General features: G+C 36.0%; 1 protein-coding gene across 1 annotated transcript in view; it reads right to left on the bottom strand.

Moving 5' to 3' along the window:
- The window catches only part of ABI3BP (ABI family member 3 binding protein), a 176271-nt gene that overhangs the window by 31002 nt on the left and 127650 nt on the right, over positions 1–17619 (bottom strand). Inside the window, exons 35-47 of the mRNA XM_066175185.1 lie at positions 16820–16867; positions 16210–16293; positions 13944–14018; positions 13029–13103; positions 11680–11754; positions 10970–11044; positions 9272–9346; positions 8563–8637; positions 8008–8082; positions 6324–6398; positions 5765–5839; positions 4571–4636; positions 4138–4212 (exon numbers count right to left, since the gene is read on the bottom strand). Of these exons, the coding sequence (XP_066031282.1) occupies positions 4138–4212; positions 4571–4636; positions 5765–5839; positions 6324–6398; positions 8008–8082; positions 8563–8637; positions 9272–9346; positions 10970–11044; positions 11680–11754; positions 13029–13103; positions 13944–14018; positions 16210–16293; positions 16820–16867 (948 nt within the window). The remainder of the gene's footprint in view (positions 1–4137; positions 4213–4570; positions 4637–5764; positions 5840–6323; positions 6399–8007; positions 8083–8562; positions 8638–9271; positions 9347–10969; positions 11045–11679; positions 11755–13028; positions 13104–13943; positions 14019–16209; positions 16294–16819; positions 16868–17619) is intronic.

Here is a 17619-nt window from a genome sequence, read left to right as displayed (position 1 = left end):
GTAAGTAAAACAATTAATTAGATCTTCAGCTATACAAAGCACCAGAGTGATAGTCACTGTTTCATGTGGATGATATTCCAGGAAGAAAAGGCATGAGAAGACCAGCACCAGCCTTTAAAAAATAAAAATAATCTTGTGCATATGAGGTATAGTTAGAGCATGTTTAGTTTCTCAGCTCACCTTTCAGTGAATGTATCAACAAAATGTGGTAGCACATTGACTAATTCACACTAAATCACCCAAACGTACATTACAAATCTAAATTAGTTTTGCATGTTACAGTCTCCACAGAAAAATCTATCTCTATCCTGCTCCTTAGGATCATAATGTTTTCTGAGTTAAATCAGCTGAGAATGAACCAAATATTGTATATGTTCTGGTTGGAAGAAGTAATATTTTTCTTTTCAGAAACGTGCACTGCTCTTCTGCCAAATGTAAAGTAATAATGAAAAATTATAAAAAAGTCAGTTTCAAACCACAGTACTTTCATGTTGACAAAGTATCCTATTTTGAGTATTTCAATACACTTTAAAGTTACATAGAAATTTGTCTTTTCACACGAGGTACCTGCACAACCAAAGTTTGCTGTATTTGTCATAGCGTTTGCCTTATTCTAGCTAATGTAACTTGCTTATTAAAAGCATTTATCACATTCATCCAAACTTTAAACAGAATTGACAATAGATCTATTACTTGCATATGTCTTTGTGTCTTCTTTTAATTCTTTATTTTTTCCTGGAAAACTTCATGGGGTCTGGAATATGTTTAAACTAACTACGCTGTCTTTAATTGTAGGAATACTATTGGAAGGGTGGATCATTTTAAGGGAAATAATGGAAAAAGTGCCCTTCATAAAATAAACTGAAATACCTTTATACTTGAGTTCCTCTGGAACTTGGCTATACACACACAGTTTAAAAAAATCAAAAGAAAATAGAACACAAAGTTAATGGCCATTATAATGAAAACCATGTATGCCTCCCTTTCACAAGAGAAATGGAAATTCTGCTCAAAGTTTGTTTGCTGACATTTGTCAAGAAACTCAGTAGATCAGGAGCAGTATTTATATGGTTAAGATTAAATTTAAAAAAAAAACAACAAACAACCCAGTAACATAAGTTATACACTAACATGAAAAGCCACATGAATAAAAAGGTATTCTAGAGAAAATGGCTAAGACATGGCAAAAAACTAAAAGGAATGCTAGTCATGAGGAAGCAATCCCTGACTCTTTTCCACAGTCAAGTTTACCACCTGGCACCACAGCTGGCCAGGAGACAGAAAAGCCTGCCAGGAAACCAGCCACAACCCCATGTGCTGGTGCTGGAAAAAACAAATCCCACTGCTTATCATCTGGGCCCTGCAGCTGCCAAGCACTCTCTGCATGGGAGTGAAACATCTTCGCACTGAGGCTAATGAGCCCAGTCAGGAAGAAGATATGGAGTACATTCAGCAGCAGTGCCAGTCCAGCAAGGAATTAAAAGATCCAAACTGGTGTCCAAATAATGGAATATCCAAGAATAAGTGATGTAATGTCTAAAGGTAAGTCTAAAAAAACTATTGTTACATATATAGCATATTCCTAACTGCCCAGTTAAAAATTCTGATCATCTTAGATCAAAAGTTCAGGATTTTGATAAGCCAACCACAGAAAATACTGAAAAAGGAACTTTTTAAACTTTGCTCAGCCAGTAAGATTTGAGGATCCAGGTTACAGAGTTCTTTCCTAAGACTCTTTTGCAGACATAGGAATTCTTTTGCAGCAGATAATTAATTGCACATTGCTTGGGAAGATTTCTTTAATTGGTCAACTGAACTCCTTTCTGTGCAAATTTATTTTTGTGGGCACAGTCAGCCTTGTGTCTCAGACACTAGCGCAATACTGTGATGTACTTGCCTTACAGAAGACTCGGGATTTCACTTACTGATCACCAAGAAAAGTACAGACTGAAAAGTTGTGACAAGCTGCAGTCCCCTCTCAAGATGTCGTAAATGTATGGAATTAATTGGTGATTTCTCTTACACTTCTCAGAAGAAAGGTGCAGACTCACAGAAAGCTGTCAATGAGCTGTTGTGGCAGTGGGGCTGGAGGTACAAAGAAGTGAGCAGGAGACAACAAAGGACAGATCTTCTTTGGGACTTTGGATACCAAGTTTGACTTAAAGGACTCACTTGGCAGGACACAAAATTTAGCTAAGAGACATCTACAGGATGACCTTAGAGAAAAAACATACTTATGTAACTTGGCATTGGAAACCACTAGTGGAAGTATCACTTTTCAGAAGAATTCTAAAAGAAGGTACTCATTTACCAGTGAGTACACACAGCATGCACAGTAAATAGTTTTGTGGTGACTTTTGACACTGTCTACCACAATGCAGCTCTAATTCTTCCTGGCAACAGGCAGTACCATAAAGACATGGAAATAATAACAAATGGTGGGCACAACAAGAGGGCCACTTACAATATGATTGCTTGAAACAATACTTCAGCAACTTAAATCAGCATCAAGCACAAAAAAGACCATGTAACAGTTTACTACTGTTGTGTTCATACTACTGATTTACCTAGCATGTATTCAGTTTTGCTGGTGTTTTTTGTAACCTACCAATACCTCTGCTGAGGTTATGACTATAGGGGAGAAGAGAAAAGCTCAATGTGCTGTGTAATTGAGTGTTTGTGCATAATTTCATAATGTGATCACTCCTGGAGACCTGTGTGCATTCTCCTGTTCCAGTAATCAGACATTAGAAAGCTCACTTGCAAAGTGATTTCCAGCACAAGTGAGCAACAAAACCTTTCGACCCCCAACTACTGAAATCAGGCATTTAATGCTTTAACTGGCTCTGATGTCCTGGAATTTGATGGCCACAATTAACTTACCAGAAGGACTATGAAAGGTCAAAGAACATGTACCTCTAATGAAGGCATTCACTCCATATCTGATACAGAAATGTATGTCATATTCTAAACAGGTTAAATTTAATTCAGTTTAAATATACAACCATCTCTTCTGAGTTTTTACCATTTCTAACAACATGGTGGGCTTGTGAAAATGTGCAGGAATGAGTACCTGAAAATATTCTATGATCAGCAACAGGTATTAAATTGCCAAATATACCAGAAAGAAACATTACACAGGCAAAAATGTTTAGTAGAGATGGAATATCACTCAGGCTATCCTCATCTAGCATAGAAACAGTAACAGGAGCCAGACATAATATGGGACAATAACACTTGTAGTGAGTGGTCAGCCGAAAGTTTGCCTTGAATACGTACATTATTTATTTATTTATATTATTTGTTATTTTAAACTTGAATTGTTGATAAAGAATCCCAAAATTATATATTTAATTAGCAAATGGCTGTATAAAAAAATCCCCAATGCTATTTGTATTGATGTAATAAATTAATGCTTTATGAAATATAAAAAATGGATTCATTATGAGTTAGCATTGAAAATATTATAATGATTGGATGGAAAAATCAAGTACAACTGAAGAAAGATAAGTGATTTTTCCCCCAAACAGACCTGTACTTTTAATAAATTTTTGTGGTTAGGGATGTTTGTTATCTGCTTGTTTAAGGATATGTAAATTGTTTAAATATGTATAAATTGAAGTTCTCACTGTCATCTGCAATGAACCAACATGGAATCCTTTGGAGCTGAAGTATCCAAGCCTGTATACTGCACAGTCCAAATACTGCATGGTCTGAATTGTGAGTAGGTCTGATGTGAACACACCACGTGCATAGAGAGGAACTAGCAAGATACTTGGGTTTAGGGCTTCCCTACCAAGCCTCCTCACTTGAACTCAAACAAATGGGTGACCCTTTCCAATGAAGCCTTTTCCAGTAATTATTGTGGATCTAACATCTAGAAAATATTAGCCACACAATAATCAATCTGTAAATTTACACAGACTGAGTGCCAATACAATTTCATAATCACCTTCAGGAATTACATAACAAGATCAGTAGAAGCAATTACACATGGCACTCCGAGGGATTAAATTTTATAATAAAACACAATGAGATATTTTTCAGGGCTCAAGATGACTCGGAGAAGTCACATTCCAGTCTTTTATTGATAAATTTAAAAAAAAACCAAAAAACACCCCAAACCCAGAACTCTACCTGCTGTTGGCACAATCCACTTTGGCAGTCCAGGTGCTTTTGTTCTGGCTGGTGCTAGGGTGGTTTTACTAAAAGCTGTGAGAGAGTTTCCAAAGGAAAAAGAAAAAAGAAGAGAAAAGAAAGAAGTTCCATGAGAAGAATACCCAACAGACTTCTATGTGCTGCCAAGAATTCCACACTAGAGAAGAAGTAACACCTGCTGTGATGACACACATAGTTGGTTTTTTTTGGTTTGGTTTCTTGTTTTGTTTTGTTTTTTATTTTTCCCTGATTTGGAGAGATTTTACCGCTAGACTAATTAATTGATTGAAAAATATCCACTTTTTTTTTTTTTTTTCCCTCCCAGCAATATTTAAAAACTCCACCCAAAATAGATGAAATTAATTAACTATTTAATATCCTCCCCATCCCAGATTGAATAAACAATTATTACCAGGTCTGGTCTGTGATTTATCTGTTGGCTTTGGTCTTGCAGAGGTGAGACGAGTTTTGTGAGGTGCTAAAAGAAACAAGGTCTGTTTCAATGCTGTGCGCAAAGGAATACGGACAGTGCAGTGCGATTTGCCAGACAAAAAGGTCCATGCACCAATGTGATATAGCAAAATGGACATATGAGAGTTCTATGAATTCTAATCCAAAATGCATGTGGAAAATGCTAGTTTCTTTAGTGGCCAGATGACTCCATCATGCAGTCTGACCAGTTACATTCATATGTAGGTTTAGGAAAAAGATGTAAAAATATTTACAGCCAGTTACCCAACTGTATATGGATACAGAGTTAGCTCTGCAAGGTATCCATGGCCTTAAGACATTTAATTAGGTTCTGTAAAAAACAAACAAACAAAAAACCTCAAAATAAAACACCAAACTGAACCCCCCAAACCAAAGACTTAGATAAAACTATGAAGCATTAAAATATTGCTAATAAAACAACTGGGACCATTCAATGCAGACACTGTGCAGGGCAGCTGAAGCAGTGTCATCAGCAAAGTTGAAATCAGAAGCCCTCAACCTTTTTCATTGTTGCCTTTCACTTGCAAAATAATTTTGATATTGTAGATATTATGGGATCTGTTAAAAATCACACTGGAATCTAGAAGCATAAGCAGTAGTCACTGTTATCTCGTACCCAATTAGCAATGTCTGTAAAACTGTTTTTATAAGAAGAGCTGGCTATTTGAAATTCAAGACAAATAAACGTTCTACACATAACACTTAATCCAGCCTCTCTGAAGCATCAGAGAATATACTTATGCAGGACAGAACACATTACTCATTTTTGACATTTAGATTAGAGAAGTTTTACAGATTTTGATTTTGTAAGGAAAAAGTTGGAACTCAGTTACGTCAATGTTTGTGGTACTACATATGTACGAGTATCCAACACACAGCTCTAATACTGTTTAAAAACTTCACATAATCTTTGATATTTGAGGCAATACTGAGCAAATCCCATTTTCAGAGCAATAAACTAACATATTTGATAAGGGGAAAAGTAAATTTTCATATTACGTGTTTGAAATAGTTTTAAAGATAATAATGAACAGACCATTAAACATTAAACTGTACTGATTTTACTTAACTCAGACTCTCAATACAACCACTTAAGAAAATCTTAAAAAATTACCTGTATGGTACCAAGGAATTTCTGTTGCTTGACCAATTTTGGGCCTGGGTGAAATGTGGTATGTTTCATTGGGAACTGAAAATGGACATATTACTGCTTATCAAATGCAAATGATTTCCTTTTAAACATAAGACATCACAGGTGGAAAGGAAATTCAAACTGTCTGTGCAGATCATAAATAAAAGAGTAAATGCTAGAAATTTGTCTGAAAATCATGCTTTTATACATGTAAAAACTTTTTGAGTCTGGGAAGATATATATATATATCATTAGTAAGCCAGACAAAATCAGAAAAGATGATAAGTCAATGCCTTTTTACATGACTCCTCAGCCTCGTACACGTAGTACTTATTTATATAAAGAGTCACATGAAGAAGAAAAATGGCTGGAAAATTAAAACCAGCAACATTTTGTGCATGCACTGGATTGTAACTAACAAATGAACATGACAAAGTTATATTAAGGTATTTTTGTTGATTAAAGTGTAGGTTTAGCCATACAGCAAAAGCAGAGAAAGTAAAGATTGATGAAAAATAAACTGATGTAATATTCTCATTACCCAAATTTATTTTGGACCCATCAACAACATGAACTGTTACAAGGTTAATTGATCCCAGGTGTGTTGCCCTTGGAGCTATAAAAAATAAACCATTGTTCTGTGAGAAGGGAAATGAAAGAAGTTGGATTTCATGAAGGATCTGCCTCCATTGTTTCCTAAAAACCTATCTGCACATCTGCTAGGACAATTTTAACAGCCATGAGACAGACACGTTCTGATTAGTCTGGATGTATTTTCATGCTGACAATCAGGCAGTGCAACTATTCTGCTAAGCCCCCACTAACTTCAGAACACTTGCCCTAAACCTGGAGTTCTGACAGTCTTTGGTCTTTCTCATACTAGTTGTATTAACTTACACTTCACAAAAAAATTCTACAAGTTTTTAGTAATGTATTTATTTTTCAGATCTCACTCAAATTTGAGTGAATTAATTGAAAGGTCTCTAAGTTACTGGATGAAAAGGACAGATTGGCAGGGAGAGGCACACACAACATGGCTCTTTGTCTTTCAGAAATAAGGTTAAAATGTGGAAGCTGGAAAATAACCTACTTACATAAGGAGCAATGGCTAAAAAGTGCCATTTATATTTAACAGTAAACATTTGTTTACAGTTTTTCCTAGCAGTAGCTTGTTTTGCATATACACCATTATAATGATTTAAAATTCAAAGGGGAAAAATAAGCCTCTAAATTCTGTTCTCTAAAATTCTTTCCCTAAAACTAAATTTGTAGTGGTACCAAAAGATGGCACTTGTTAACCATGACATGATTTGAAATAGCTGTTATTCAACTGAGGCTTAGAAACTAGCTTGGCTATTGAACAGCCTTTCAAAATAAGGGATTTAGAAAAGAAATCTTTTTTCTGGACTCTTCTGTTTGATGTTCACAGTAATATATATGTACATATGGTGTATATACATAGATAGAATATAGTTCTTGAATTAATAGGGTCTCTGCTTGAAATCTTTTTGGCTATATAAAATGGACAAGGAGAAAGAAGCGTGGGGGGGGGGGGGAATTACTAAGCTATCCATTAAGCTATTTGTCTAAGACTATGATTTTATCAGTTCAGAGGTTAGATCAGAGAGGAGGAAAGATCAGGAGCCGCTCTTATAGACATGTAGTCTCTCCTCACCTAACTGTATTTTTCTCCTGTTACTTTCCTCCTTAGCAATATTTATTGAAATAGATCACCTCATGGTAAAGCTGAGATATCACCAGCCTTCACCATAATTGTGCACCCCTGAACTTCCCATGGTTACTGCAAAAATCGCTGGTATTGAAGGCACTTCCACTCTCAGCATGCAAATATCTTCACTGAGACTCTGCAACCCAATTTTCAAAAGTACTTGAGAAATTGAATCTAATGTATTTAGAATAATAAAATTCCCCCAAAGAAAAGAACTTTTTGAATGTGAGCAAAGAAATACATTTTTATTAAAATTAATTGAATTACTCACAATTTTTGATGGCTACTAAACCCATCCAACTGCTTTCCATGGAAATTGATCCAATTTTTGGGCATACACTTTGATATAATTTATGAATAAATTCTCATCTTAACAATGATACAAATTTCTGTCTACTTATTATGCATGCTCCATGACCGCAAAACTCAGTGAAAGCAGAAATATAACTAAGGCAGTGCCACAGTAACAATTCTAAAGTTACAAACTGTAAATTACCAGGTTTAGTTTGTGGTACTTCTGGCCCAACAGATGTTTTGGATTTGGAAGGAATGAGCAGTGTTTCTTTTGGAGCTGAAAGAAAAGGAAAAAGATTATTATTGTATTTTTCAGGAGTTAAGATCCAATGCCATATTTAGCCCACAGAAAATGCATGCCTCAAATGCCTGAAAAAAAGACAATAACAATTCCACGGCTTTCTGGAACCTGAAACAAAATGACTAGCCAAAACACAGAAAAATCCCAGCAGTGCGCTGTAGGATAAGTTGAGTTAGTGGCTAAAATCCTTGCTCTAGAAGAAAAATTAGGCCACTGATTTTGGTTGGAGATCTGACAAATACAGACTTCTGACCAGACATAAGCTGTAGGCTATTTTTGCTTTACTTGAAAAAATAGAAATGAGAATCTTCTGTGCTAAGATACATGCATGTGGCAGCAGAGCAAAGGATAGTGGAATGGTGTTATATCAATACCCCATTGGAGTACATTCTCTAAACATTTCTCCACTGAAAAATTAGAAATACCTTCATCTTAACTTTAAGGAAATGTATTTACCCATTGTTGCCCTTGAATAACCAGTGGTGGTAGGAGATTTTGTAATGATTGGTTGTGGAGTTGTCGGACGTATTGCTGTTAAGGAGAAAATGTAAAAAATCTTAGAATATTTATCTGTAATCCAAACAAAGCAGCATTTGCTAAAACCTGCAAAATGCCCGAAACTAAGGAGCAGCAGAACATCTGGAAAATCAACTGCTGACAGATACAATTATCTCTCTATCAACTTCTGCTGTAGATTTATACCGAAAATGGGAAGCCACACAGCCCTCCATAACTATTTTTAAAGCTACTTTCGCTTCAGTACAGCAGACAATGTCTGTTCCTAACTGCTCAAGCACATTGTAAAGTTCTGTTGCATTACAAGAGAAGATTTTAAAAAAAGTGCTCACAGAGGAGCACCCAAGATTACCAGGAAGTAATCACAGAGAACTCTGTTTGCCTAGCCACTGAAATTTGTCAATACCACATTACTACATTTCAGTCATCATTTGCTATGTGTAATAGACAGAGGAAAACCACTATATATGTTACACATATCTTACTATTGTTTGTAGTGTTGTTTTTGTTTATTTTGGATTGATTAACTGAAGTGTAATGCATTTGTTTCACCACAAAACTGGCTACAAATAATCCCATTAAGAAGCACAAAACCTAAAGCTCAGGGAAAGAATGATTAAACACAAAATTAAAAGGATGAGTGCATTACCAGGTCTGGTGTATGGCACTCTTGGTCTTTCAGTAGTTTTGCGTCTGGTAGGAATGAATGGTTTTTCAGGTGGAGCTGGAATAAAAACAAACAGCACCCAGAACAATAAATGAAAAAATGCCCTGCTTTTCACAGCCTACAAGGAATTTAAGTATGATCTGATCTGGAATAAGGAAAATAATGTAAGAATAAAGCTGAAAGTTGGAACTCCTGCAAAGAAAGGAAAACAAGTTAAATGGCCACTTACAAAGATTTCTAAAAATAGATATACAAATCTGTAGCTTTGCATGAAGCAGTCTAGAATATAGTCATTAACATCATCACACTGTAATAGGACAAAAATAGACAGTGATAACTTGTGTCTTTCTCATCTGCCACACGTGAGTATCTGAGGACAGGATTTCTTTTTCAGTGGAACATGTGTGTCAAACTTGATTTCTAAATTAAATTCTTTTGTTCTTATGTGGGAATGATTTAATGTTGTCATCTTCATACTATTCAGATTTTTTAAAAAAATCTTGTAAGTAAATGTAGGAATCATTTACTGGAAAAGGTTATCTTAGCACTTTTTAGTCTGTGGACTACACCAGTGTGAGAGGTCCAAAATGACCTGCCTTAGCCTGTGCAGTTTCCATCCTCCTTGCTCTGAAGAACCATTTTCTGCATGTGAATATTACTCAGGTAGCTCAGGCATTTACAACAGGGCACATACTTCATAAAGCTAGATGAACAGATACTCAATGAACACTAACCTAAACATCATTGTATACAGGGAATATATATTGAAGTAGAAACATGTTTAAAAGCAGTTTTTAAACTGTTCTTCTTCAAAAAAGAAAAGAAATATACTTTAAAGATTATAAAATACCTATTGATATTTCATTCTCAGAAAATATATACCACTTCATTCTCAGAAAATCACAGTTAAGGTCTGTCTCTGAAACTGGGGAATGAAAACTGAACAAAGGTTGCTCAAGAAATGCTCCTGCTCCCAGATACTGCTTGGATTTAGTGACCCTTACTTGGTCCACATCTGATGATTAAGTTAAGAAGCAAGAACACTCAGCTAAGGTTTCATATATTTAAGTGAGTTTTCCCAACATGGATAACTAGAATAAGCAGAGAGTACGGTTTTAAGAAGTAGAGTTGGATTTAGATGGTCACATAGCTGGTCTGGAGATTTTACTGCTGTATTAGAATTTTTTTTCTGTAAAATTAAACCATGAGGAGTGAAGAAGAAGAGTATTTTAGAATTAATTTATCCACAATTCACATGAAGAACAGGGATTAACTCAGTTGGTTAGAGCATAGTACTAATGCAAGGATCGTGATGGGCAAGTTTACTTCAGAATTGGACCCGATGATCCTCGTAGGTCCCTTCCAACTCAGAATATTCTGTGATTCTGTGAGGAATCACTATCTGCTCCTTAAATAAAGTCCCCTTTTACTGGAAAATAGATAACATCTGGAGGAATTGCATCATTCTGACTGGAAGGGCTAGAAGATGAGGAAAAGAAACTTTGAAAGTAAATGAGCTTGTGCAATATTACCCTTATCAAGACCAAAGAACAGGGAAGTATCTACAAGTAGAGCAAAATTTCATTATTAGCTTTTAATAAAATATAATGAGCTCTCTCTAAGATGATATTCTCTAAAAAAAGTAGAAAATAGAATAATTATTTATGAAATAACAGTTACCAAATGTTGCCCTTGTTCTTTCAGGAATACGAGGAATCATAGTAGTATCTCGTTCATCAAAGGTTGGAAGAATCTCTGTTGGAAAAAGTCAATAAATGATCTGAATAATGAAAGTAATCCTCCTTCCCTCCTTTTTCCTAAAAACCTTTCAGCACTATACTGTATACAACAGGAAAGGAATGTTTTAAAACAGCAATAGGCATTTACCCTCAGAAATTTATGGTTACGAAACAACAGTAACAAACTTTTGGTGAAATCACTGATTGTATTACATAGGTCAGCTGGATTTCTGATGGGGAGTCACCTAAGCAAAATTTAATTGAAGGGAATCCTCACTCTAATCTGGGTGAAAATGCGTGTATAAAGAAAAAGCAACACAACAGTGTTAGGAGGTTTCTCTCATCAGAGCTTCAAAAACATGGGGCAAACTATTGAAGAGTGTTGCTCAGATACAAACTGCAAATAACTTTTTATCCTTGATTAAAACACACAGGTTGATACTATTTCTTCTGTTAATATCTGCATAAGATACAAAAACTCTTGATCTGTTGATGTTTCCATTAGATTTATTTGCATCCCTGCAGAGATTTCTTAACCTAGAACAATAACCAGGTAACAGCAGATGCACTGATAACCATTCCCCCCACTGCCACCCCAAAAGCAATTGTTCAATTATCCACTGCAGCATCACCAAAGACCAGATAATTTACCAGGCTTCCTGTATGGAGCATCCGGGACGGGAGTTGGTCTAGGTTTATAAGGAATATGTTGTGGTTCTTTAAAAGCTGAAAGAAAAGATCTGTTTTAAGATTTTATCCTTTGCCAAAATTAGGTTTGTTGCACAGGCATTGCATGTCTCATGCTTGCAAAGAAAAACAATCCCTGCGTGACAGCCTGAAAAACTGAATGTCAGACGCATACAGGAATTCAAGAGTAAACAAAATCCTGAATGAAAACAGGGGTGGAAAATTATTCAGGTAAGCAAAATCTGGAGTCTAGCAACAAAACTGGAAAGAACATAGGAAACTGCAGGGAATATATTTCTGTCTGTTTTTCAGAACCCATAACTGCAATACCCATGGTGTGCTGGTCTCCTACAAGTATCAAAGGAATTACAACCTGTGTGACAGGGAAAGAAATTTTCTGTAAAGACAACAAACCAGCTAGGAATCTTTCAATACCTACAACAGAGTAGAATGTAGTTCAATTAGTAGAAAAGAAAACAAATCAAAACCACAAACAGATTATGTGAAAACAGACTAATGCTAGACAATAAGCACTGGCCCAAGGAGTAGTGAAAAAATAATAATGACCAGCTCAAGGTAACAAATTTACCTGCTGCTGTCTTTTGTTGTTCAACTGTAAAGGTACTAACTGCCAAAACTTCATACAAACAACAAGGTATACAGAGTTAGGGGTGAGTATAAGTTACTGGTAAAAATACTCTCTTTAATATGACTGGTTTGTTTTCAATTTGGAACACATTCTCTTTTTTTTTCCCCCCCTTAATTTCATTTTTTTTTTTTTTTGTAAAATTGGTGAATATACACTCAAAATAATGCTCAATGGATACTCTTAGAACTGTTAGAAGTTACAGAAGTTTGGTAGGTCATTAGTATGTAAATCCCTATTATTTTTAAGGGTGAAATTCTATAACCAGGTCCCACAAACCTATGAGCGGTTTCAGTTAGAGATATTTAGAGTCATACATGAAGGCCCTCAAATAGGTTTTTTTCTCTAAAAACCTTTTGACAGGCACAAAAGACATGCAATTTATTCCAAATTCTCATAATATTTGCATGTTGTCTACCCTGCTGTACAGATTACTCATCAGTGATAGATGTCATGTTGAAAGCCTGCTGAAAAGCAGAGGCAACTACTAAAATTCAGACATTAAAAATAGAAATCAGCTCTGTTTTCCTTCAAACACCTATTTCATGATCATCAGAGAATGTATTTGTAATATGAAGGGATGTTAATCAACACTTGATTCACTGAGGAAGGACAACCCAAAAGAAGCTCTGGATATTCAAGCAGAACAAAACAACAATATATGTACCAGGTTTTTTGTGTGGTACATCTGGACTTGGTGATGCTCTGGGCTTGGAAGGGACTCGTCGACTTTCTTTTGGACCTGTGGAAATGAGCAAAGTTTTGAATTTGTTATTGAGGATGATGGTTCTTGGACCTGTGAAGATGTGCAAAACTTTGAACACATTGTTGAGGATGATGATTCAACATATGTCTTTCAATTTTTGTGATGAATCAGAAGGTTCATTTTCTGCTAAGAAATTTTTTAGGGATTATTTCTGTCATTTGAAAATAATCCCAAAGATGTCTCCTGTTAGTGCAATCAGTACGATGCCAGTGCAGAGACTAAAGACAAAGTGACTTTCACAGTGTAGTGTCAGATGAACTCTCCACTCCTATCAGCAGTAACAAACAGAGCTTTCTGCAGAGTAAACTGCTGTAGTTCTAACAGGTGTTTCATATTCCAAAAACCTGCTACTCATTTAAATCAACTCTGCATTAAAAAAAGAAAAAATCTTCAGCAAAGCAGTAAAAGCAGAAGAAACATGGAAATTTACCACTAATTTTCAAATGGACAGAGCTATTTCCAAAGTTTTGGGAACAGGAAAGTACCGTAATTTTACACTTTTAAAGGAGTGTAAAATTCAAGTTAAAAATACAAATATTTCTGTCACACTCTAAGGAAATCAAGATGCAGATTTTCCTGTGTGCAAGGGCTCAACATGAGTGTTAACCCACACATATCCATTGTGTGTCATTGACATGTATAAATATCTTGCTGATTATCTTGTTCCATGACAGATGTATGACAAAATTCTATTATGACAGCAGAGCACAGCCTATTCAATATCCACTCTGTATCTTCTGAGAACTCATCAATTCTGAAAATTTTCAAAGTGTTGAAACTTTCATGCACTAAAGGGCAAAATATTGGTAAGCTTACTTGCTCTAGTTGGAGGAACACGTGGACTGGGTGATGTTTTAGGTTTGGAGGGCCTGTGATATATATCTTTAGAAGCTGAAAGAAAGAAACTGGGTTAAGCATTATTAAAGTAATAAGGAGCTTCAAATACAAATAAACTGCTCTGTAATGGGTGTTGCCCTGGAATGATTCACAATATCAAATTCAAGTGACAAAAATGCCTTAGTGAAATGGATCTGCCTCAAGCAATCATATGACTCAGGATCAATGAAGTGATTGTGCTCTGACAGTGAAATTGAGGTTCAAGCGGAACAGAATTATTTTTCAGTCCTCTATGAAGGACTGAATTTCATTTCATAAAACTGGAGGGGAAGGGAAACAGAGAAAGAAAGCTTCCAGGATGCAGCTCTGCCCGCCCAAACCACATAACCACCTGCAATGGTGCGACCTCCACAGGATGACTGAGAACATATAATTAGGATCATGTTCTGATCTGCCCTCTGCTTCTTACTATTAAATGTTAAAGGAAATTCTCCTATCTTATGTGCATAACAACTTGATAGGAACAAGGATTCTCCTTGAATGCTTCATAGAAAATAAGAAGAGACTGAGAACCTTGACTGTTAAATTTTTAAGGACCATGAAAAGAAAGATGACAATTTTTTTCTGCTTTTGATGATTTGTGCTGAAGAAGAAAGACAATGTGACCATTCAAACAAGACAATTCATTACCTATTGTTGCCTTTGATTTCTCTGTTCTAACCCTAATTGTTTCCAGAACTGCATTAGCATAATAAAACAACAAAACCAAAGTATTAGCCAGATCAATCAAAATGCTACAACCACTGTCTCCACAATAATCATACCATCCCTGCTAGGGCTGATGGCAGATAGTCACTCCTCCCTGAAATTCAACATTGAAGTATTATGTTCCTCAGAATTTCCTGCAGTTCAAGGTAACAGCTCTAATACAGAACAGATCCCAAATATAAATCCAAAGTTTTTGTAATAGCCACAGACTGTGGGTTGTTTTTTTCACCTTCAGCTTTGTACACTTTCCTGACTTATTTCAAGATTTTTTTTTTTTCACGCAATAGGTGCAGACTTACTGGGGAGAAAAGGAACCTGAGTTATTGTCTCTCTGCTCACCTCTTCACCAACACTCTCTAACACTCCATGTACCTTGGATGCCCCATACTGGGTCTGGCTGGGATGGAGATTTTCTTCAGAGCAGCCCCCATGGTACTCTGCTTTGGATGAATGAGCAAGGAAGTGTTGATAAAATACCAATGTTTTAATTATTGCTGAATTTGGCTTGTTACAGCATCCAAGAGTTCTTTTTCACTCTGCCCCCAGGCAAGCGGGCTGGGCTAGAGTTGGACAGGATGCTTGGAGAGGACACAGCCAGGACAGCAGAACCACCCTGGCCAAAGGGATATTCTACCTCACATAAAGTCATGCTTGGCAACAAAACTTTCCAAAGCACCCATTGCTCCCCGACTGGCACTGGTCTGCCTGTGGGATGTGGTGTGAGGTTGATTTGTACCACCTGCTTTTTTCCCCCCTCTTTTTATCCTTCCTTATGAAGCTGTCTTCACCTTGAACTATGATTTTTTCTTTTTCTTTTCTTTTTTTTTTTTTCTTTTATTTTCTTTTTTTTTCTCCTTGCTTCTGCTTTTCTGGTTCTCTGCCCCGGAACACTGTGGGGTAGGATGAGTAAGAGGTTAATGTGTGACATCATGCAAGTGTGAGTTGTATGATTTACTTTCTCCCTCCTTAATTCTCCTTAGGCTGTATATGGGTATAACAACCCATTTAGACACAATTATAGGAAGTATTACACGTTTTTAAATCTCTGAACATCACAAGGGCTCTGAAAATGTGAACCAACAAATATGAATGAAATTTTGTGCCTGGAAAAGAAGAAACAAGCACACAGTTTGAGAAATCAGAGCAGAATCCTTCCTCTTTGCAATGACACCTCTTGTTTCCACCTTCACTGTGCCAGAACACAAGCAAGTTCACACAGAAAATGCCTATTATTTTCCCTGAGAATTGTGCAGAAAACACCCTTTGCTGCAGCGACTTGCAATGTAATAAAGAACTGAAGACATTTTCAACTTACCAGGTTCCTTATAAATTCTACTTATCACTGGATTTTATCCCTCAGGGAATGTTCCAAAATATATGCCCAAGGAATACATATAAACCTGAAGCTCTATGGATCAAAGTAGAATCCATAACATATAAGTATCAGCATGAAAAGGTATAGAAAAAATGAATTTACCAGGTCTTGTTCGTGGTACCTCTGGGCTTGGTGATGTTCCAGGTTTGGAAGGTTTGGAAGGAACATGGTGTGGTTCTCTAGGAACTGGGGGGGAAAAAAAAAAAAAAAAAAAAAAAAGCAGCAGCTACAGCAACTAGTAGAATTTTTTGAGAACTGATACTGACAGAAATCATAACATTGAAGGAGAACACATGCCTTTGGGATGCTTGGGAATCACAAAAACTTGAGTAATGGAGAAAAATGAGGGCTTGGTACATAACAAACCCCAGAGCTGATGGAAAACGTCTGTAACAGGACAATATCAAGCAAGGCCAGTAGACCTGAACAGTATAAAAGGTGAAGCAGCACATGATAGAAATGGAGTACAGAGACAAGAAGTCAAGAGTAAGTTGTGGTGCTTCCATCCATTTTGCAGAACACATTTGTGTGAGAAAAAACAGAAAAAGATAATTATGAATTGTTAGTGAAAAATCACCAAAACCCTCTTACAGGATGAACTTTAATAGTAAAAAATTATGCAGTGCAGTGAAGAAGTGCTTGTGATGCTTAGTGAGAAAAAAGCTGAATGTCATGGTTCCCAGGGGATTTACCCTATAGGTAAAACTGTTACCTATTGTTGGTTTGAGTTGATCAGTTCTAAGTGTTATAGATTCCAGGACTGTATCAGAAACAAAACAGAAAAGGTGCTTTAAAAGTTTAAAATTTACAATTAGCAGTACTTTCTGAATCATATACTTAGTATACTGCCTCATACAGAAACAGTTGTATTAAAAGAAGTATCTGAGAAAGCAGCGTAATCTTCAACATAGTGTGAGCTTTATTCTCTCATAGACTTCAATGAAATATCCAAATATTATCATTCTGTTATTCAGAAAATGGCTTTTTAGGGACAAGAATTTCTTCCCTTGGTGATGTGTTTCAAATGCACTCCATATACACAATTGGAATCAGACAGTACTTGCTTGTGTACTGAACACTATAAATAAAGAGCATTATATGGTGTATTGCATTGAACACTCATATAATTCAGCCCTAGACTGGAATGGGTCTAAAATAAAACTGGGTGGTTTAGGGCCATAAGGATGTGAAATTGATGTGTCAATTCTTCTGTGTGGATTACAATTTTAAAAAAAGAAATGTCTTTGCATCGTTTAAGACAATTACAGAATAAGTGGATGATGCTGTAGAAAATGTTCTGTATATTACAGATTCTTGAAGAAACAGTAAGTTGTTGTGGTTTTTGTTTTGTTTTTGTTTGTTCGTTTTAAACACAGATCAATACAACCTCATAGCATTTCTGTGACAAAGCCATAAGCCATTTCTGAGAAGGTCAGACTACCATAACAATGAAAAAGAGCCAGAAAGGTAAAAACTTTTATGAGAAGTTGCATCTTAAGGTGTAATTTAGAA

The sequence above is a fragment of the Chamaea fasciata genome, unplaced genomic scaffold (genome assembly GCF_029207755.1).
Source record: "Chamaea fasciata isolate MVZ Bird 193981 ecotype frontalis unplaced genomic scaffold, bChaFas1.0.hap1 SCAF_2, whole genome shotgun sequence".
Taxonomy (NCBI): domain Eukaryota; kingdom Metazoa; phylum Chordata; class Aves; order Passeriformes; family Sylviidae; genus Chamaea; species Chamaea fasciata.
This window is presented reverse-complemented; position numbering and strand designations above follow the sequence as displayed.